Source organism: Gadus macrocephalus, chromosome 23, assembly GCF_031168955.1.
Source record: "Gadus macrocephalus chromosome 23, ASM3116895v1".
Lineage (NCBI taxonomy): Eukaryota > Metazoa > Chordata > Actinopteri > Gadiformes > Gadidae > Gadus > Gadus macrocephalus.
The window spans coordinates 19248202-19269478 of record NC_082404.1 but is presented as its reverse complement, the minus strand read 5'-3'; the positions used below and the strand labels follow the sequence as shown (position 1 = coordinate 19269478).

The following is a 21277-nucleotide window of genomic DNA, read 5'->3' as shown; positions in this document are numbered from 1 at the left end:
GTGAAGACACTACCAATTGAAATGAATTAAAGGAGACATCATATACGTCCTGCCCCATATGACATCACTAGTGGGCGTGTCCACCTAGATCTGTTCTGGATAGATGAGCAACATTTATGTCAGTCCACTGGGTAGGCTGACTGATCTATCCAGAACAGGTGGACACGCCCACTAGTGATGTCATGTGGGGCAGATTTTCAAAACGGCTTGTAAGGCTAATCACACTCACACCTGGTATAATATGTCCCCTTTAAAATGGTTTGCACCTGGTATAAAAATATTTTACATCCTGACTTCAAGGACAATTCCCACGAGTCCAAGCAAAGACTTCACACAAAAAATAAAACATTTGTTAAAAGAAACCCTTGAATTATGAAGGCATCATGATGTACAGAAAGCAAACAAATATTGAAGCCACAGGTCTGGTAGACTGGTGCGGTAAAGCGTTGCTGTCCTGTGGTGGATTGATAAAACATGAGTCAGTTAAAGTTTCGCACAGTAACCATTTATGCCAGAGGATTTAGAAGACAGTTTGATAACCCGAAAGTGCTTAACGCACTTGTAAACCCTAATTCTAAATGCAAAATAAAATTGATATGGCAATACAATGAAAACAGACAAACCTTGTAAAATATTTAAAACCCTGAATGTCAGCCATTATAGAAATGCTTACAATTGATAGATGGTCTGCAATCATAGAGCGCTTTTCCAACCAGTGGCCACGCAAAGCACAATACTGCCTCATATTCACCCATTCATGCACACATTCACCCACCGACGGCGGTGTCAGCCACGCAGGGCGACAGCCAGCTGGTCAGGAGCAGTCAGGGTGAGGCTCAGGGACACCTCGACACTCAGCTAGGAGGAGCCGGGGATCGAACCGGCGACCTTCTGGTTACCTGCCGCCCTGCTTTACCTCCAGAGCCACCCGCCGCCCATGCTTACCGCGTCAATGCAACGGTTATCAGTAGGACTGACAGCAGCCCCACCACCTCAGTTATAGCCCACTGAACGGCGCCAACGACTGGTCTGGGCTGCTCTGCATGCGGCCTCGACCTCAAAGCCACAGGGTTGAACCTCTACAGGAAGGGGAGGAGCTTCAGTATTAATATGAACTGTAATGGGCCATTCAAATAATTATGTCCCAGTGAAAGCATCCTGAATTCTTAAGCACCAGTCCATGCAGAAAGTATTGTTCTAGACGCGTCGCTAAAGTCAAACCAACAGTTTGCCCACAAAGCTATAGGCAATTTGAATTAATTAAAATCAAGGCTCTTTAGATTTTAAGATCGGCAGATTACTAAGGTCCACATCATGGTCTTTAACCCAAGCGGCCTTCACCAGATCAGGCTCCTTTAGCATCAACCATTACTTCCAACTAGTGTAGTGGCTGAACCAAAGTGGAGTTACAATTTACTAAAAGCCTATTATTAAGTCCAGTAGTCCGACTACTGCAGTGCCAGTAAATGCACTAGTTACAAGAAACAAAAACACCCAGTTAATGACTTATCGAGTTACAAATGACAACATGGGCGTTTTTAGCATCATAGCCTTCAGCATCCGTAGGAGAACCCAGCCTGGGCTCCCATCCACCTAGACGAGCACGTGCAAATCGCATAAATAGATTTAGTAAAAAAAAAAAAATGCCTGGGGGGGCCCAAAGGGGGCCCCCCCAGATTCAAGTTAGCTTGTCGACACGTCACTGCACTCCAAAACAATAATGGTGATTGCAACAGAATTTTAAAAAAAAATGCCTTTCAAGTCAGCTTGTCGACACGTCACTGCACTCCAAAACAATAATGGTGATTACAACAGCATTAAAAACACAAGCATTAAAAAGTTTAAGGGGAGAAACAGGAATAGATTGAGTCTGTGTGGAGGACTAAAGGAGTGGTTAAGCCACTGTCTGCGGTGCACACACTCAAATTAATCCAATCAACGACCCGTTTAAGACGGATGACAAACGAGTGTTACTCACTGCGGTGATCCTCGTCTGAGTTCCAGTGTTGATGGTCTTATTTCTCTGGTGTCGTTTGGATCGAGGTACGCAGCGACGTTCAATTTAAACCTGTAAAAAGTAGAATACTGATCGCAGAAACTGCTGAGCTAAACTAAACTCAATCTAGAAGTCCCAAACACTCGCGCCTTAATAAAGGTGTACGGTGACGCAGAGGAACTTAATTTAGCACTAATTGGCCTAATGAGGAGCTCGAGCCGAGAAGGTGATTAACCACCTGAAGAAAATGAAACCACTCAAATGAAAACTTCCTATTTATTTTACATTGGGTTGTCAGAGCTGTAGCTGCTAGGCCTTTCTATTTCGATTTTATGTAACATTTAAAGGCACCCAGTGCAACTTTCGAGGCTTAAAAATAAACATTCAATTTCTAGTCTTTTTTACACGTAGTAAGTTTCAATAACTCCATACCATTACATACCGACATTTAAGCAGCAAAGATGAGACGTCGTTGTGTGGTGAGAACTGATACAAAATCGATAACAACAACAATGCCGCCATTTTCTTTATTTTTTGTAACCTACAATAAATAAAGCAGGCTTCCAGTCAATGGAAAAATGGCTTCTCCCCACCGGCGATTGTTGTTGTTTACGATTTTCTATCAGTTCTCACCACACAACGACGTCTCGTCTTTGCTCCTTGAATGTCGATATGTAATGGTATGGAGTTATTGAAACTTACTACGTGTAAAAAAGACTAGAAATTGAATGTTTATTTTTCATTGAATGTTTACATAAAGTTGCACTGGGTGCCTTTAATAACCAGAATTGTCGTTATACCTTTTCATTTCCTTCTTCCCTGTAGGCTATGTGCAGTCTACGTGAGATGATATAGGGCTGAATGTGTACCCATCTACCTTGCTCAAATAAAATAGTATCATTCGAGCTTGGTTATTAAACATGTAGACAGTAGTCAAATCGAATGTAGGCTATTTATTTTCAGTCTTAGCTGTGCCTCATTGCACATACAACCAAGCCAAACAAAACATTAATAGAAGGAGTCAACACCATTGATGGAACATCAAATGAACAGCGACAACATTTTGTAACATATTATATAAATAACTATGATGCATTCTCCCCCAATGGCATGTCCGTCTTCTTGGCCGTCATATCAGCTGCCTGATGATTCTTCACCCCTTCATTTCTAGGTAATCCCAGATCAGGAAGTCCTATTTTATAGAGGGGGGGGGGGGGGGGGGGGGGGGGGCAGTGCAGAGAAACCAGACCGAAAACCAGACACAGTAGGGGCGAGTTACTTCTTGTTTCGATGCGGTGTCACAAAAATCACTAATTTGTGCGATTTAAGGAGGATTTTAATTAGATTATACAGATTACCCAGTCTACACTATGTTTATGGGGAAACCCTTCCAGAAAACTTTTTTAACAGTAAGCTAATGCTGCCTTAGCTTGTGTTCACCAATCACCACGTCCGGATCCTCGCCTCCATCGATGCGATTGGTGGAAAAACAAGCGAAGGTAAAGACAGTAAAATGCCGTTCAAACATTTCAGCTATAGTCTGCCAATCAGACTTCCCATAGTAATATAAAGACTGGTGTGTGTGCCTTTTATTGCGAACCACATGCATATAAATAATGTTTAAACCTTTACGAGCAATAAAATCCAATTACATTGGGTCAGGGAATTCTTCTGAATGCCTATTTTGTGATAATTAGCCTTTTTCTTGTATGCGAAAAAATGTTAGTTTTATCCAATAACTCTTGATGATCTTCATGCTGCCGGGTGACATTTGATTCATGGCTGGAGCAGCAGGAGTAACAACCATCTCCCATCCAGAGAAACAAACAACAGGTGACAAACAGTAGCTCCTCTGTTTGAACGATAAATCAACACGCCTCGTTCGGTAACGTAGGATTACCATGGATGGAGAGGAATAGTTCTGCTATGTGGTCGTAACAGAATAACGAAATAAAATTAAACAATGAATCATAGAGGAATAGTTATGCTGTCTAGGGTTGTTCATGTTGTAAAAAACATGAATCAGAAATAAATAAAATCCTTAAGGAAAACTACTCAATAATGACATACATAGTACTATGTGGTCTTAAAGTAGAATACATCACAAAGCAATAGTTACGTTAACTCACAGTAGAAAAATAATAAACACAGCATTAAGCAATGTAATCCCCTCCGTTTCTGCTCACAAGGACAATTTAATGCTTTATACATCCAATAATGACACGCACGCACACGCACACACACACACACACACACACACACACACACACACACACACACACACACACACACACACACACACACACACACACACACACACACACGTTCAGTTAACGAGCAGCTTTGTGGCTTCGTGCGAGTGCGAGTCGCGGTGCCGAGGGCACGTTTCCATACACTGGCTCCTCCTTCCTTTGGCGGCTGACGTAGTTGTTCGTTTCCAACGGGCCCCCCTGCTGGTTGGACAGCGGGAGCGTTAGAAAGGAGTTAGAAGGCACAGGATTGGCCGGTTGCCAGTCGTACTTCTTTAGAGGCAGAAAAATCCCCAAAAAATAATCAACGAGAAAGTGATAAGAAATGCGGAGTGATGTTAAGATGTTATGTTGGTAAATAATAAAACGTTGTGTACCCGTGATCGACCTTTCAATCTGCTTTCCTCTCGTCTCTTTTTCCTCCTGAACAAGAAGGAGCAACAATGCTGGTGACATTTATCAATGCAAAAGCATGTGGATATGTTAAGCATAAGAACGTTTGTAAGAATAAACAGGGCCAAAGAATACAAAATGAATGGAAACTCCCCAATCCAGATATCGATCTCCTAGCTTACATCTGTAAAATCATCACAGCCGCTAACAGACGCCATCCTCCGAGAGTCCCAATCCCAACGGTACCAGGATTAGACACACACACACACACACACACACACACACACACTTGAATGTCGATATGTAATGGTATGGAGTTATTGAAACTTACTACGTGTAAAAAAGACTAGAAATTGAATGTTTATTTTTCATTGAATGTTTACATAAAGTTGCACTGGGTGCCTTTAATAACCAGAATTGTCGTTATACCTTTTCATTTCCTTCTTCCCTGTAGGCTATGTGCAGTCTACGTGAGATGATATAGGGCTGAATGTGTACCCATCTACCTTGCTCAAATAAAATAGTATCATTCGAGTATCACACACACACACACACACACACACACACACACACACACACACACACACACACACACACACACACACACACACACACACACACACACACACACACACACACACACACACACACACACACACACACACCTGGGAACTCCAGCCTTAAAGCTCACAGCAAACAAGTATCCTCAGCATCGGTTGTGATTCACAGTAGAGAGGAAGAGCATCAGTCCGGGGTCGATTCTCTGGTCTGGATGCTTATGTTTTATTGACTATACTGTACATTTATTCAGGAGAAGTTGTACAATTAATTCAGAAATAGTTTGTTATGGAGCAGGTATATTCAAGCCCAGTGCTATACCTGTTGTGAGTCAAATTCCCTAGCTACTACACTATCATGCTGCCCCTTTCAAGTAAGCTGACAATAGCCAATAGCTTATACCTGTAGCTCAATTCAAATCAGAGTTGACTCAAGTTAGGTGAGGTTGCGTACCAGTATATGGTCAGTAGTACCAGGAACACGGAGAGAAGGAGCAGGAAGCCGGCGGCACCGCCTCCGATGTAAAGATACTTCACATAATCAGACATCCTGAATTCACCTGGACACAAAACAACACTGCGATATCAGGAGGGCAAATAGACAGAAGATGGGAAGCAAAAATAATTGTGCATCCAGAAGGGGAGTTTGCTCACTGTTAGCATCTTCCATTGAGTGTTTTCCCCTCACATTAACAGGAGCTACTTTCTCTCTGCAAGTCAATGGAAGCGGCTAGCTTAAAGTTAATGCTAAACTAACCATCTCCCCTTTTGAACACCCAATTATTAATTTGGAATTAAACAATTTGTCTGAATCAGGGTAAAGACAAAGACAAACACAACTTCACAAATATCTTGGCGTCGTACTTATTCACTGTAATAATTGCTGGAGGTGTGTGATCATCTTTGTGTTTGGATCTTAAAAATATGAAACATATCTGCAGCACTTGTTACACGCAGAAACAAAGGTGTTTCTGTCTGTAAAAACCCACAATATCACCAACATGCACAAATGTTGGTGCAAAAAGGCACCATCAGGCGCACACACACACACACACACACACACACACACACACACACACACACACACACACACAAAAACCCAAGGCTGTCAAGTTCACACAGGAAGTAGTGGTTATTGACACCGAATCAACAGGTGTGGGAGGCAGATATGGAAGCATATATGTAGCAAAACTCAAATGGCAATGCAATTTGCAACTCAATAAGTCATTAATTATGCAATTTATTAATGTAATTTGAAAATACGTTATTAAAAGGGTATTTTAATATGCAAAGTGACGATGAAATCCTATAAAAAGTTATAACAATAAAAATAGAATAACATTTTGTCCCAATGATTTAGTATTTTTGTAACTTTTTAAAAATGTAATTGAGGATTTCTTTGTCACTTTGCATATTAAAATGCACTTTGAATCATGTATTTTCAACTCACATTGTTAAATTGCATTATGAATTGTCAATAGCATAATGTTCGACTTATTGAATTGCAAATTGCACTGCCATTTGAATGTTGCTCCATTAATGCTTCTATAGGCAGAGGTAGGGGGTCAGAGTGTGTATGTGCGTGTGAGTCCTCGGCATATCTCTAGAACCGTTCATCTGATCTATTTCACACAGGAAGAGGGCCTGCGACTCCTGCGGACACTCGACACTCGACATCACTTTGAATGAAACAAACACACCGCAGCGGTCTGTGCAGCATCGGGGGCGGGGCCTCAGGGGGCGGGGCCTCGGAGGGCAGTTACATGACTCTACCTCTAACGAGAGGAGTCTCTGTACGGGAAACTTTAACAGAGTGGTTTGATGTTTCCGGGTAAATGCAGCCCACCAACAGGTGTGAGACAGAGAGAGAGTGTGTGGTACACACATGCGTCGGTCACCGTGAGCCTACGTGAAACTTGTAACAGAGTGGGAGATGTTTCTGTGTAAATGCAGCGCACCAACAGGTGTGTGTGTGTGTGAGAGAGTGAGAGAGTGAGTGAGTGAGTGTGTCCGTGAGTGAGTGAGTCCGTGAGTGAGTGAGTGAGTGAGTGAGTGAGTGAGAGAGAGTGTGTCCGTGAGTGAGTGAGTGAGTGAGTGAGTGAGTGAGTGAGTGAGTGAGTGAGTGAGTGAGTGAGTGAGTGAGAGAGTGTGTCCGTGAGTGAGTGAGTGAGTGAGTGAGTGAGTGAGTGAGTGAGTGAGTGAGTGAGTGAGTGAGTGAGTGAGTGAGTGAGTGAGTGAGTGAGAGAGAGTGTGTCCGTGAGTGAGTGAGAGAGAGTGTGTCCGTGAGTGAGTGAGAGAGAGTGTGTCCGTGAGTGAGTGAGTGAGTGAGAGAGAGTGTGTCCGTGAGTGAGTGAGTGAGTGAGTGAGTGAGAGTGTGTCCGTGAGTGAGTGAGTGAGTGTGTCCGTGAGTGAGTGAGTGAGTGTGTCCGTGAGTGAGTGAGTGAGTGTGTCCGTGAGTGAGTGAGTGAGTGTGTCCGTGAGTGAGTGAGTGAGTGTGTCCGTGAGTGAGTGAGTGAGTGTGTCCTTGAGTGAGTGAGTGAGTGTGTCCGTGAGTGAGTGAGTGAGTGAGTGAGTGAGTGAGTGAGTGAGTGAGTGAGTGAGTGAGTGAGTGAGTGAGTGAGTGAGTGAGTGGTACACACCTGCGTCGGTCACGGTGAGCGTCACGGTGGCGGTGGTCTCCCCAGTGGCCGTGACGAAGCGGCAGTGGTAGAGCCCTCCGTCCTCCGGGGTCACGCCCTCCATCCTCAGGCTGCAGGCGGACAGGTCCTCCGTGCAGTTCACCCTGACCCTGGCCCCCCCCCTCCCCCTCCCCCTCCTCCCCCCTCCTCCTCCCCCCCCCCCCTCCCCCTCCTCCTCCCCCCCCTCCCCCTCCTCCTCCCCAGAAGCCCCCCCCGATGCCACTGAGCTCCACAGGAGGTCCGGGTCCCCCTCGACGTAGCGCTCCACAAAGACCTGCAAGACCGCCGCCGTTCTGTTGTCGTGGCCGCCGTCGCCGTGGGAACAGGGGAGGCTGACGCCGTCGCCGCTCCTCGATGTCACCTGCACGGCCGCCGGGGGGAGGGCGGGGCCAGGGGGGTCGGTGAAGCGTTCCTCCTCCTCGGGGGGGTCGTCTGAACGGGGGGAGGAGGAGGAGGAGGAGGAGGGGGGGAGGGGAGTGGGGGGTGGAGGTAAGACAGTTTAATGTTATGCACTGTGACCAGGGCACCTTGACACTCCTGGAGAGATGTGTATTTATGTGTATCAACTCAGAACAGTAATAAATGAAGTGCCATTGTGACTAAAGCCAAAACCAACTCATGACCGTAGGATTCTTCAATTCAATTCACGGGTTTCATTGACCATGACATTATTATTATTTATTTTTTAAAGCAACTACTATTTGAGCAACATCCCACGAGAATAAAAGCAGCTGAAAATAAGCCAGGCTGTGATTGGGTTGTAGGTTCGAGGCCAGAGGCTGAGTTCTAAAAGTCATCACAGCCATACTGAAATGGAGTATAACAGCACATCCTCAAGAGTGATATGGCTTTCATACAACACTTCCACAAGCGCCTGTTATCAGTTATCAGTAGGAAGCCACAACAGATTACGATGCGTCTGTTGATTTTCTGCATTTATTTTACTCAACCAACAACAGACCGGACTTGGCCTGGTCTGTTGCAAAGCCACACAAACACTTCACTAGCTTGCCTCTTCCACGAGCTGTACAGATTACCGCTGTCTCTACAGTTCACCGCAGGCAAGCTGCTTTGCATCATATTCGGGGGGGGGGGGGGTTGGTTCTTATTGTAAACAGAAGGTTTCTAGTTCGATCAAAAGGCAGGCTAGTTCAATCACAGGAATGTCAGGAGTTTGACACTCCCAACGAGCTGGTTGTTGCCTTGAGAGAGAGAGAGAGAGAGAGAGAGAGAGAGAGAGAGAGAGAGAGAGAGAGAGAGAGAGAGAGAGAGAGAGAGAGAGAGAGAGAGAGAGAGAGAGAGAGAGAGAGAGAGAGAGAGAGAGAGAGAATCTGCTAAAATCCCTAAATGTAATTGTAAGGTGAAACCCCCTAGCCCCTAGGCCGTCCAATAGCCAGCCCTGCCGTTCTCTGAACCCCGACCTCACCCCACCCCGGTCTACCTTGGTCCTCCACCGTCACGTCGCGGGACCAGGAGCCCAGGGGGAAGGTGGTGATGGTGCAGTGGTACACCCCCAGGTCCTGGTGCGTGATGTTCCTCAGAACGATGCTGCCGTCCATCGTCTCCGCCCTGGCGTCACGGAGGAACGGACACACGGCACACAGGGAACATCAACCTCTTCGCCGTGCATCATATCACGGGGAAGCCTTCGTATCAAGTCTCCCTGAGCACTTCCTCTGAAATGCGGCTGTATCAGAATTAGGTCAGAATTACGAATTTGTGGCTTAACCTTTTTTGTTTCTTCGCATCGCATCCAAATAGTTTAGAGTGGGACTCCCAGTAGGTGACTCCTTAGATCCCGTTATCTGTTAAGTTAAGCTGATTCAGTTATAGTGTGTCTCCTGCAGGACCAAGAGGTGGACAATGGGCCTGTCTCTGACAATTTCATCCAGTGGTGTGATAGTTCATATCTACGACTGAATGTATCAAAGACAAAAGAAATGAAAGTCGACTTCCGCCGGAATGTTCTTGCCACAGCACCCATTTTAATCAGTGGCGAAGCAGTGGAGACAGTCAACGCATATAAATACCTCGGAACCATCCTGGACGACAAACGGACTTTCGATGAAAATACAGACTCCTTCTGCAAGAAGGCCAATCAGAGACTGTTTTTCTTGAGGAGTTTTAATGTTGACAGATCGATTTTAAAAATGTTTTATTGGAATGATCTGTTGGTTCGGTAACCTGGGCCTTAGCAACCAAAAAAAGGCTTGGATAAATTGTCCTTCTCTGCCAAAAGACCATTTGCCTTGACCTGAAAAACCTTGGTAATAATTACCAAGTCAGAGCCGCTCGGAAGGCAAAGGCCATCCTGTCCAACCCTCTACATCAGGGGTCTCAAACTCGTGGCCCGGGGGCCAATTGAGGCCCGCGGGATGATATTTTGTGGCCCTCTACTAGTGCGGCCCGCACGATGTTGTCGAACGCACATTTCTGCTGAGTCGCTTGCCACGCTTCTTTATCACTTGTGGTAGGGTGACCAGATGTCCCGGTTTTGCCGGGACAGTCCCAATTTTGAGTTGCCGGTCCTGAGTCCCGACAAAAGCCAAAGGACGCTAAAATCTTCTGGTTTCCACCAACGACTATGAATCGTTCCACCAACGACCCTGTTGTCAACGATTACATAGCAAACGTGATCTTATTATAGCCCGATCATTAACTTAGATTGGGTCAGTTGTGCTCCTTTTTTCTGTGGAATGCTTGATGCGGCCCAGCCTGACCCAGACTCTACCTCCAGCGGCCCCCAGGTAAATTGAGTTGGAGACCCCTGCTCTACATGCAGAGTTTCGACTCCTGCCACTAGGGAGAAGATATACATACTCTGAGAGGGCAAGACCAAACCGGTATCTCAAATAATTTATTCCCTCAGCTGTTGGCTTGCTAAACAAACTAGGGTAGCAGCTTTGTCATTTATTAAGCAAAGTAAATGATTATAATTCCATGACGTCTCCTAAATGCTTTGATGTTTGTATGTTCTGTATTTTGTATTTTCTGTGTCATGATTATTTGTTTGTTGTAGGACATTGTGTGTGTGTGTGTGTCTGTTGCAGAGCAAATTGACCCTCGGGGTCAATAAAGATTTATCAAATCAAATCAAATCAAATCTGTGCCGACTTGATATTTCCCCGTTTATGAACATCCGTAGTATCACTGAAGATGCTTGGTTGATGTCAAAGGATCATGCTCCAATCAACCAGAAGCTTTAAGCCACCATGAGGAGGAAGGAGAAGCGATGAGCAGTCACCTGGGGAACTCCACCCGCTGGCTGTAGCGCCAGGAGAAGGTCTTGCCGTGGACCGGGTGGAAGATGGCGATGGGGTTGTTCCTGTCGGGGCTCTTGGTCCAGGTCACCATGCTGAAGTTGCCGTTCCAGGGACACCGGCAGTCCAGCACCATGCCCTCCTGCAGCCGGACCAGAAGGGGCTCCCCTCTCTGCCCTGCAGACACTGCGGCCACAAGCAACCGGTGTTTAGAAGCATCTCCTTCATACGGTAGGGCGTCTCGCCCCTAGGGAGATACTGGCAGACGCTGTGGTTCCCAAAGCCAGAACCTTTCGACACTATTCAAACTCCCTATGATAATAATTTAAATATGAATCCCCAATATCAACTGTAACTTAATACTGTTCTGTTATACACAAGCCGTGAAATATGGCCAAGGTTTACACTTAATGATGGACTAGTGACGCTGGGGTAGGAAACGGGGAGAACGCAGCCAGAGTAAGGCAGATTTTGAAAATGATCCAATTGAAACAATCCCACATCTCCCTTCAGGTATCACTCCCAACACAACACATGAGAGTAGCTCGCTAGCTGTAGCGATAGGGCCGTCGACAGGTAGCCAGGCAGGTACTGACAAATGGGTAGGTAGGCAGACAGACGAGCAGGTAGGTAGACAGGCGGGTAGGTAGGTAGACAGACAGACCGATGCATTTAATCATCTCATTTGGACCGAATGAAATGATTGGGCCGACTTATGACAGGGCTGCATCAGCCGATACAGGACCGTTTGGGTTTTGTCAGAGCATATGATTCATTGATATTCGAGATGTAAAGAGTCACAAATAAGACAAAAAAATTCATCTAAGATAAATATCCTCCCCTAACTTTAAATGTGCCGTCTGTAAGCAGTTGTAAAGAGTGCAGAAAATAATAAATTCTGAAAATCCATCAACCCAGAAAAACACCATCTCGCTCTCTCTATTCCCGACCTTACTCAGTATCCCTGCCAAGTGTTGAACTCACACATTACTTAACAGGCAGGTTAGGTTCCCCGAAACAATCCGGGAAGAGATGTCTTGATCTGTAGAAATTAGCCAGGAGCAGTCCAACATCTTAATGGTCTCTTACGGCGGTAGTCGACTCTTAGCAGATACTTTCTCAGAGCAATTAAATCACTACCAGCCTATGGATGACTACGTTACTTCAAACTAATTCCACTTAAAGTGTACTTCTTGTAACTGACCTCGAGCACCTTGAAGTGATTTTTTCTTAAAGGCAAGATGAAACCCTGCTAATAAGTATAAGCTTTCAAAGTCTATATTTGCTTCATCGTGGCAAATATTTATTATGCCAATGGTATAATTCTGGTATTCTCAGTCACAACAGCAAAGCAGCCTTGTGTCTCTTAATCCATTATTAATTTCAAGGTTCAAAAAGTAGAAAACCAGAAAAAGTATCCAAGAATAACAAAATCCTCTGCTCTGTCACATTAAGACACAAACACCCCAAAAGTTGACCAGCACACTATAGCCCAAACTCCATTCACAGAAACAGATCAACTTATTAAAAAATACAACCAAACATCAAGTGATATTCAGCATAAAATACACACATTAAACACAACCAACCAGTGTCTGCCACGTACCTTTGAGCAACGAGAGAAAGATGCTGAGTACCATGAGGTACCGGGGGTGCGTTGGTACCGACGCCATGAAAGCCGTATTGATGAGAGGCTGTCGCGGGGAACTGCGCGGTTCACTTCCTGCTCGAAACTGGAGTGACTCGTGGGCGGGTGGGAGGGGGGGGGGGGGGGGTGGCTGGGGGACTGGGGGGAGGGGGGCTCCCACTTTGAGCTCACACGCTCACTAGCTGTCAAAGCTTACAGCGTTGTTCACGTTTTCTTGGGAGTTTAGATCAAATTGACAACATCAGACGTTGGTCTTTTAATAAGAAAATATAAATATTCAAGTCTTTATTGTACAATGGAGGAAGACATGTTAAGTGAAGATGCTCATCTCTATTCAAACCAGCAAACAGGAGGGGTCGCTCCATAGCTTCAGCAAATCTCACTTCTTCCTCTTATCTCTTTAAGAAGGGAGATTCTGAATACATACAAAACAACCTGCTCCACTATAGCCCTAATACAGCTTGGTTAAAGCCAAGTACGGATCTTGACATGCACTGTACAAAACAATATGTCTACTATAGAGTCATGTTTTAAAGCAATATAGGACTGACTGAAGTGCTGAGAGGGAAAGTGTGTGATTGTGTCTCAGCTCTTCAACAGCCTGCAAAGGTTTTTCGAGACATTTCAACAGATAGGCATTCATGGAGTCTGGCCCTTTCACTGCATCTGTGATGAAGACAAAAGCACACACGCACACGCACACACACACACACACACACACACAATTGTTTGAGTGACATACAACTACACTTTTGTATCTTTGCCCCTCATGTAAATAATCTAAACAATGGAAGTATTCACATTTGCATCAACAGTCATAACAAATTGTTAACATTTTGACAGGACGGATATGGACGGAGAGAATGTCCTTCTCTACCTTTCTTGGCCACAGCGCGCGCCTTCTCCAGCTTCAGCATGACAGAAGCACTCTTCAAGCTCGTCTTGGCCTATCAGGAGAGAGAACCAGGGCAGGAAATCGACATTAGGAAGGCTGTGCTCTGATCCCGCAGAGCATGTCCCAGTATCCCATTGGAACCGGAGAAGATCGGGCAGTTTAGATTATTTAGCTCTTCCTTGCTTAGAAGCAACGAATCGAAAAGATCAACATGGTCTCAAAACCGTTTTCATGCCATATCAAGGCTCAGCCATGGAGCATATCTTAATGTGTGTGTGTATGTGTGGGTCTTTGAGTGTGCGTGATTGTTTGAATGTGTATATGAGTGTTTCTCTTTGTGTGTGTGCAAGTGTTACACCGTTTGTGTGTGTGTTACATTGTTTCTTTGTGTGCGTGCGTGTGTGTAAGTGTTACACTGTGTGTGCGTACGTGCGTGAGTTTGCACGTGCGTGTGTGTGTGTGTGTGTGTGTGTGTGTGTGTCTGTGTGTGCACATGCGTGTGTGTGTGTGTGCACGTGTGTGCACGTGTGCGTGCGTGCGTGTGTGTGTGCTGGTGCATGTGTTACCTTCTGACTGTTATGCAGCAGGGCCCAGAGAGCTGAAGCCCCCATGGACCGGACCACAGTCTCCTTGCTGTCCAGACTGGACAGCAGCACCTTCATGGCCTTGTCTGAGAGGAGCACCACACACAACCAGGGACACTCAGCACACACACACAGCTGGGTATCTCCCAAACTACAAACACAGAACTACAGACGGACAGAAATCAAAATGAAACCCTAATCATACTATCATTCATATTGGTGCGTGTGAAGTTGGTAGGATAATATTACACAAACTATCAATCTCACCCTGACAGATTGAATGACATGGGATACATAACGAAAAACAGGAAATTTGCCTTTGCACGGGAAGTGAATCATCATCATGATAGTAGATTATCTACCCACGAACGCACGCACGCACACATATGATGGGCCGCCTGGGACAGAATTCATACTTGGTCTTACACATAATCTTGCATGTACACACCACTATGCTCATACACACACACTATTATGTTCCTTTTACATGTATGTATGAGAGTGTATAGTCGTGCATGTGAGAGAGAATAGTAGTGTATGTGAGAGAGTATAGTAGAGTATGTGAGAGAGTATAGTAGTGAATGTGAGAGAGTATAGTAGTGCGTGTGAGAGAGTATAGTAGTGTATGTGAGAGAGTATAGTAGAGTATGTGAGAGAGTATAGTAGAGTATGTGAGAGAGTATAGTAGTGTGTGTGAGAGAGTATAGTAGTGTATGTGAGAGAGTATAGTAGAGTATGTGAGAGAGTATAGTAGTGTGTGTGAGAGAGTATAGTAGAGTATGTGAGAGAGTATAGTAGTGTGTGTGAGAGAGTATAGTAGTGTATGAGAGAGTATAGTAGTGTGTGTGAGAGAGTATAGTAGTGTATGAGAGAGTATAGTAGAGTATGTGAGAGAGTATAGTAGAGTATGTGAGAGAGTATAGTAGTATGTGTGAGAGAGTATAGTAGAGTATGTGAGAGAGTATAGTGGTGTGTGTGAGAGAGTATAGTAGTGTATGAGAGAGTATAGTAGTATGTGTGAGAGAGTATAGTAGAGTATGTGAGAGAGTATAGTGGTGTGTGTGAGAGAGTTTGACTGAATCGGAAGTGAGTTTGATTCCTCAGTTCCTGATTGGCTGACAGAAGAGGCGGGAGCTTCTGGCGCTCAAAATACTGAGCTGTCATTTCACTCTTGAATCTCCAGCGATGTCGTTATGCTGCGGTCGCACCAAAAAATTATTTTGTCGCTTGTAATCGTGGCCGCCTGAGTTTGAGAGAGGCTTTCTCTTGTGACCGCCAATTCATTTTCAACCATGGCCGGTCTCTACGTGTTGTGGAAGTACCAGAGACGTCGGAAAACACAACGCAGTCGTTTAGGATTCATAATATCACCCGTTCTATAAAATATTCTAATCTAGAAACCTACGGGAGCTCCGGCGTGAGTCCAGGAGCTCTATATCTAAATAATATAAGATGATATAATGTAGAGATATCTTTATAATATGATATTGTGGCGTCACAGGGTTTGGGAGATGGGGGCGGGCCTTAGCGGGGGCGCGCTCGTGAGGAATTCGGCTTCACAGGATTTGTTGTGGTTACCGGTCTTGTGCGTGTTCCAACGGTTTATTAGCGGTGGTATCTCATCAATTGCTGTCTAAGCGATACTTCATTCCAGAGACGTCTGAGAACCCGACGCAGTCGTGAAGATTCATGATACCGTCCGGAGGCGCGCACAGCTTTCTACCGTTATATTATATATTATACTATATTATACAGATAGATAGAGCTCCAGGACCCCCCGCCAGAGCTCCCGGAGGTTTCTAGTTTAGAATATTTTATAGAACGGGTGATATTATGAATCCTAAACGACTGCGTCGGTTTTTCCCGACGTCTCTGGTACTTCCACAACACGTAGAGACCGGCCATGGTTGAGAATGAATTGGCGGTCACAAGAGGAAGCCTCTCTCAAACTCAGGCGGCCACAGAAACTCACTTCCTTTTCAATCAAACTCTCTTCCGTTTGATTCAAACTCTCTCACACATACTACTATGGTCTCTTGCATTAACAACTATACTCTCTCACACACACTACTATATTCTCTTGCATAAACATATATACTCTCTCACACACACTGCAATATATTATCTTGCATAAACATATATACTCTCTCAAATACACAACTATACCCTCACACACACTACTATTCTCTCTCACATACACTACTAAACACTCTCATACATACATGTAAAAAGATGTCCTGTCCCAGGCGGCCCCTCATACACGCACGCACGCAACTTGATATTTCAATCAGCTTTTTGATTACAAATCCGTCTCATTGTCAGCGTGTTGGTTTCCGAGCTATCCTGCTTGGCACTACGTCAAGGAAATGGGACTAATTGAGCTGCGGGTCTCCTGCCCGCCATGACCTCCCCGACCCCTCCCCTCTGCTCTCCTCTCTCTCCTCTCCTCTCTCCCCCTGCCCTCCCTCTCACCTCTGCCCTCCCTCCCTCTTCCCTCCCTCTCACCTCCCTCCCCCCCTGCCCTCCTCTCTCTCCCCTGTCCCTCCCCCTGCCCTCCCTCCCCTCCTCTCCCTCCCTCTCCCCCCCCCTCTCCCCTCCTCTCTCTCCCCTCGTCTCCCCCCCTGCCCTCCCTCTCACCTCTGCCCTCCCTCCCTCTTCCCTCCCTCTCACCTCCCTCCCCTCTCCCCCTGCCCTCCTCTCTCTCCTCTCCCCTCTCCCCCTGCCCTCCCTCTCACCTCTGCCCTCCCTCCCTCTTCCCACCCTCTCCTCCCCTCTCCTCTCTGCCCCTGCCCTCCCTGTCACCTCTGCCCTCCCTCCCTCTTCCCTCCCTCTCACCTCCCTCCCCCCCTGCCCTCCTCTCTCTCCCCTGTCCCTCCCCCTGCCCTCCCTCCCCCCCTGCCCTCCTCTCTCTCCCCTCTCCCTCCCTCTCCCCCCCCCCCCCCTCTCCCCTCTCGTCTCCCCCTGCCCTCCCCACCTCCCCCCCCCCCCCTCTCCCCCGTACCGTTGGACAGCAGGTGGGGTCGGTTCCCGGGGCAGGAGCAGAGGTTGTGGAGGGTGAGCAGGGCGTGGCGCCGGTGGGCGGCCAGGCCGGCCAGCACCTCCAGGGCCCCGGGCACCTTGAGGACGCTCTGCTGGCCGTCCTCCCCGAAGGAGAGGCACACCAGCAGCCGCAGCCACATGGCCAGCAGCCCTCCTCCTCCCCCACCTCCCCCTCCTCCCCCTCCTCCTGCTCCGCTGTTGTTGTTGTTGTTGCCGCCGACGGCAGCAGCTTTCCCGCCGCCCTGCCTGGGGACGGGCACCGACAGGAAGGACTGCAGGAAGTTACTCTGCAGATGGAGAGAGGAGGAGGAAGCGGGCGTTGGCTCGTGCGATTGGATCGGGTTGAATGCAACTTTATTGGCATCGTCGACACTCGGCATGAGCACACAACGACAAAATTGCAGCAGTGCGAAATTTTAGACTAGAGAGCGCTGGGAGGGAACAAACGTGAAGCCGTCGGGCGGATTAGCCACGGACGATTAGCGAAGTCTAGGGGGACGCTGAGCCTCTAGACGAACACGCTGAGCCGTCTGAACACGATATGTTTTGTCCTCGTCCGGTTCATTCTTCCAGACGTGTTGAGCGCGAGTGTCGTATTTAGAGGGCGATACTCGTACAACAGAACCAGAACACAACGTCTCCGTCGACGTGCACAACAACGAGAGGGATTACCTTCTGCAGGACGCCCCGACAGTCCCGGGACATGGCCAGATTGGCCAATAGGGAGAAGGCGAGCTTCTGGACGGGGCTGTTGTCCGCGGCGACGCCCGAGGCCAGCTTCATGACGCAGTGCATGAGGGAGCCGCTGGGGGGCCCCCGGCCAGCTGGGGCCCCCCCGGAGCCGCCGCTGCACAGAGAGCTGCAGGCTGAGGGGGCGGGAGCAGGAGGACGCAACACATGAGTCAATGAGCGGCTCTCTGTGAGTCTGGACCCAGAGGAAACATACAAAAGAGATGCATTCATTTCAACCGCTCCCCACCACAGCAGACGCCAGGCTGAGGGTTCGGGGGAACGGAGGACATTCAGGACATTAGCACGGCCGCGAAGGGAAGGGATGGCCGTGGGACCGGCTGAGGCGAGTGAAAACCACATAAAACGAGGCGCTGTCAGAAAGACGTTAGAGTGAACACAAGGCTCACACCGTGCCGCGGCCGGGGCGGGAAACCTAATAATCGTCAAAGCACATCCGACTAACGGCCTCGCCCCCCCCCAGGCCCCCACAACCCCCCCGCCCCGCCCGGTGTGCAGGACTCGTACGTCTCCCTTGAGGACTCACATTCAGCCCGATGCCCGACGTCGGGGCGGGTCCAAGGCAACGCTCCCCCTGGGGCCGAAATAAATAGAACATAGGGCGGAACGCGCAGATCGAATTGATCCGACCTTTTGAGTCGTTCCGCCCGCATTAGGATGATTGGCGGGAGCGCGGCCCCGCGGGCGTGCGGCCTTGTGTAGCGCAACGCATCGCAGACACACAGCGCACACACCGGGAGCACACACACACACACACACACACACACACACACACACACACACACACAGCGCACACACCAGGAGCGTGATAGGCACCACTAATTTGAGATCTCGGCGTCTCCTCGGCGATGCTAATGGAGGGATGGCAGCGAACAGCTACGGGCTAATGCTAATTTTAGCCCGAGGTCGTCCCGAGGCGTGTTGAGAAGAACCTGGAGACAGAACGGCTCTCTGCTTCGTGATGGATCGGTTACCACCGTGCCCCACACGAAGACAGGACTGGGTGTGTGTGTGTGTGTGTGTGTGTGTGTGTGTGTGTGTGTGTGTGTGTGTGTGTGTGTGTGTGTGTGTGTGTGTGTGTGTGTTGGTATGCTTATGACTGAATGTTTGGATCTCTGTGTTTCCATGTCGATGGATCCTTACTACAGGTGTCATAGGAGGCGTAACGCAGGTGTAGCTCCAGACATTCACATGTAGGCTATGTTTAGACGTGTAATTAATCAGTGTTATCAGAAACACCTGCGTCTGTCCTACTGTAGCACAGCTGGATGAGTGTATGGCTCAGCTTGTGTGGATGAGTGTACGGCTCAGCGTGTGTGGATGAGTGTATGGCTCAGCGTGTGTGGATGAGTGTACGGCTCAGCGTGTGTGTGGATGAGTGTATGGCTCAGCGTGTGTGGATGAGTGTATGGCTCAGCGTGTGTGGATGAGTGTACGGCTCAGCGTGTGTGGATGAGTGTACGGCTCAGCGTGTGTGGATGAGTGTACGGCTCAGCGTGTGTGGATGAGTGTATGGCTCAGCGTGTGTGGATGAGTGTACGGCTCAGCGTGTGTGGATGAGTGTACGGCTCAGCGTGTGTGGATGAGTGTATGGCTCAGCGTGTGTGGATGAGTGTATGGCTCAGCGTGTGTGGATGAGTGTATGGCTCAGCGTGTGTGGATGAGTGTATGGCTCAGCGTGTGTGTGGATGAGTGTATGGCTCAGCGTGTGTGTGGATGAGTGTATGGCTCAGCGTGTGTGGATGAGTGTATGGCTCAGCGTGTGTGGATGAGTGTATGGCTCAGCGTGTGTGTGGATGAGTGTATGGCTCAGCGTGTGTGTGGATGAGTGTATGGCTCAGCGTGTGTGTGGATGAGTGTATGGCTCAGCGTGTGTGGATGAGTGTATGGCTCAGCGTGTGTGGATGAGTGTACGGCTCAGCGTGTGTGTGGATGAGTGTATGGCTCAGCGTGTGTGGATGAGTGTATGGCTCAGCGTGTGTGGATGAGTGTACGGCTCAGCGTGTGTGGATGAGTGTATGGCTCAGCGTGTGTGGATGAGTGTATGGCTCAGCGTGTGTGGATGAGTGTACGGCTCAGCGTGTGTGGATGAGTGTATGGCTCAGCGTGTGTGGATGAGTGTATGGCTCAGCGTGTGTGTGGATGAGTGTATGGCTCAGCGTGTGTGGATGAGTGTACGGCTCAGCGTGTGTGTGGATGAGTGTATGGCTCAGCGTGTGTGGATGAGTGTATGGCTCAGCGTGTGTGGATGAGTGTACGGCTCAGCGTGTGTGTGGATGAGTGTATGGCTCAGCGTGTGTGGATGAGTGTACGGCTCAGCGTGTGTGTGGATGAGTGTATGGCTCAGCGTGTGTGGATGAGTGTACGGCTCAGCGTGTGTGGATGAGTGTATGGCTCAGCGTGTGTGGATGAGTGTACGGCTCAGCGTGTGTGGATGAGTGTACGGCTCAGCGTGTGTGTGGATGAGTGTATGGCTCAGCGTGTGTGTGGATGAGTGTATGGCTCAGCGTGTGTGTGGATGAGTGTATGGCTCAGCGTGTGTGGATGAGTGTATGGCTCAGCGTGTGTGGATGAGTGTATGGCTCAGCGTGTGTGGATGAGTGTATGGCTCAGCGTGTGTGGATGAGTGTATGGCTCAGCGTGTGTGTGGATGAGTGTATGGCTCAGCGTGTGTGTGGATGAGTGTATGGCTCAGCGTGTGTGGATGAGTGTACGGCTCAGCGTGTGTGGATGAGTGTATGGCTCAGCGTGTGTGGATGAGTGTACGGCTCAGCGTGTGTGGATGAGTGTACGGCTCAGCGTGTGTGTGGATGAGTGTACGGCTCAGCGTGTGTGTGGATGAGTGATTGAGTGTATTATTGTGGCACACCGTGCAAATTAATGTATGAAAGGAATTTAAAAGACATGGTTACCTCCATTTTGTTATTGTGTTAATGTGCGTGCGTGTGCCTTTGCTCCCCCGTTAGCGTCAGGTACAGGGGACCAGCAGCAACACACACACACATTAACATGTCGCATCGCGACACCGACAACATCCACACGCACAACAACAACAGGAGCAGCGGTCCGACGCCGCGTCAGCCGAGGAGTGAGCAGCGCCTCAGACGGCCGGGGCTGCAGGTGGGCAGAGGACGGATGTGATGACGCGCTCGCGAAGGCTGTGCAGAGCTCTCCGGGGGGTGTGGGGGTGGATGACGTGGGGCCACGGGGAGGTCAAGCTGCTACTCA

The 21277-nt window shown here is 48.2% G+C and overlaps 2 protein-coding genes and 1 long non-coding RNA gene across 5 annotated transcripts in view; all 3 read right to left on the bottom strand.

The window, feature by feature from the left end:
• Nucleotides 1-355: 355 nt before the first annotated feature.
• LOC132452272 (uncharacterized) lies at nucleotides 356-1009 on the bottom strand. The gene is made up of 2 exons (XR_009524285.1): nucleotides 776-1009; nucleotides 356-454 (listed from the first exon to the last, which is right to left on the bottom strand). It is a non-coding gene; the product is annotated as an uncharacterized LOC132452272 (long non-coding RNA).
• A 1925-nt stretch (nucleotides 1010-2934) lies between these two features.
• cd226 (CD226 molecule) lies at nucleotides 2935-12882 on the bottom strand. 3 transcript variants are annotated; one of them, XM_060044787.1, is made up of 7 exons: nucleotides 12740-12882; nucleotides 11118-11319; nucleotides 9315-9442; nucleotides 7835-8305; nucleotides 5650-5755; nucleotides 4623-4668; nucleotides 2935-4518 (listed from the first exon to the last, which is right to left on the bottom strand). In XM_060044787.1, exons 1-7 carry the CDS (start codon nucleotides 12804-12806, stop codon nucleotides 4327-4329), a joined length of 1212 nt encoding a protein of 403 aa, XP_059900770.1. In that variant the 5' UTR covers nucleotides 12807-12882; the 3' UTR covers nucleotides 2935-4326. The 3 variants fall into 3 exon arrangements, with proteins under 3 accessions (XP_059900770.1, XP_059900771.1, XP_059900772.1); XM_060044788.1 differs by having other exon boundaries at nucleotides 2935-4449; XM_060044789.1 differs by having other exon boundaries at nucleotides 2935-4446.
• A 147-nt stretch (nucleotides 12883-13029) lies between these two features.
• Nucleotides 13030-21277, bottom strand: part of rttn (rotatin) — a 45843-nt gene continuing 37595 nt past the window's right edge. The window contains 5 exon segments of the mRNA XM_060045802.1: nucleotides 13030-13447; nucleotides 13659-13728; nucleotides 14243-14346; nucleotides 17262-17586; nucleotides 17972-18562. Of these exon segments, the coding sequence (XP_059901785.1) occupies nucleotides 13305-13447; nucleotides 13659-13728; nucleotides 14243-14346; nucleotides 17262-17586; nucleotides 17972-18562 (1233 nt within the window). The 3' untranslated portion in view covers nucleotides 13030-13304.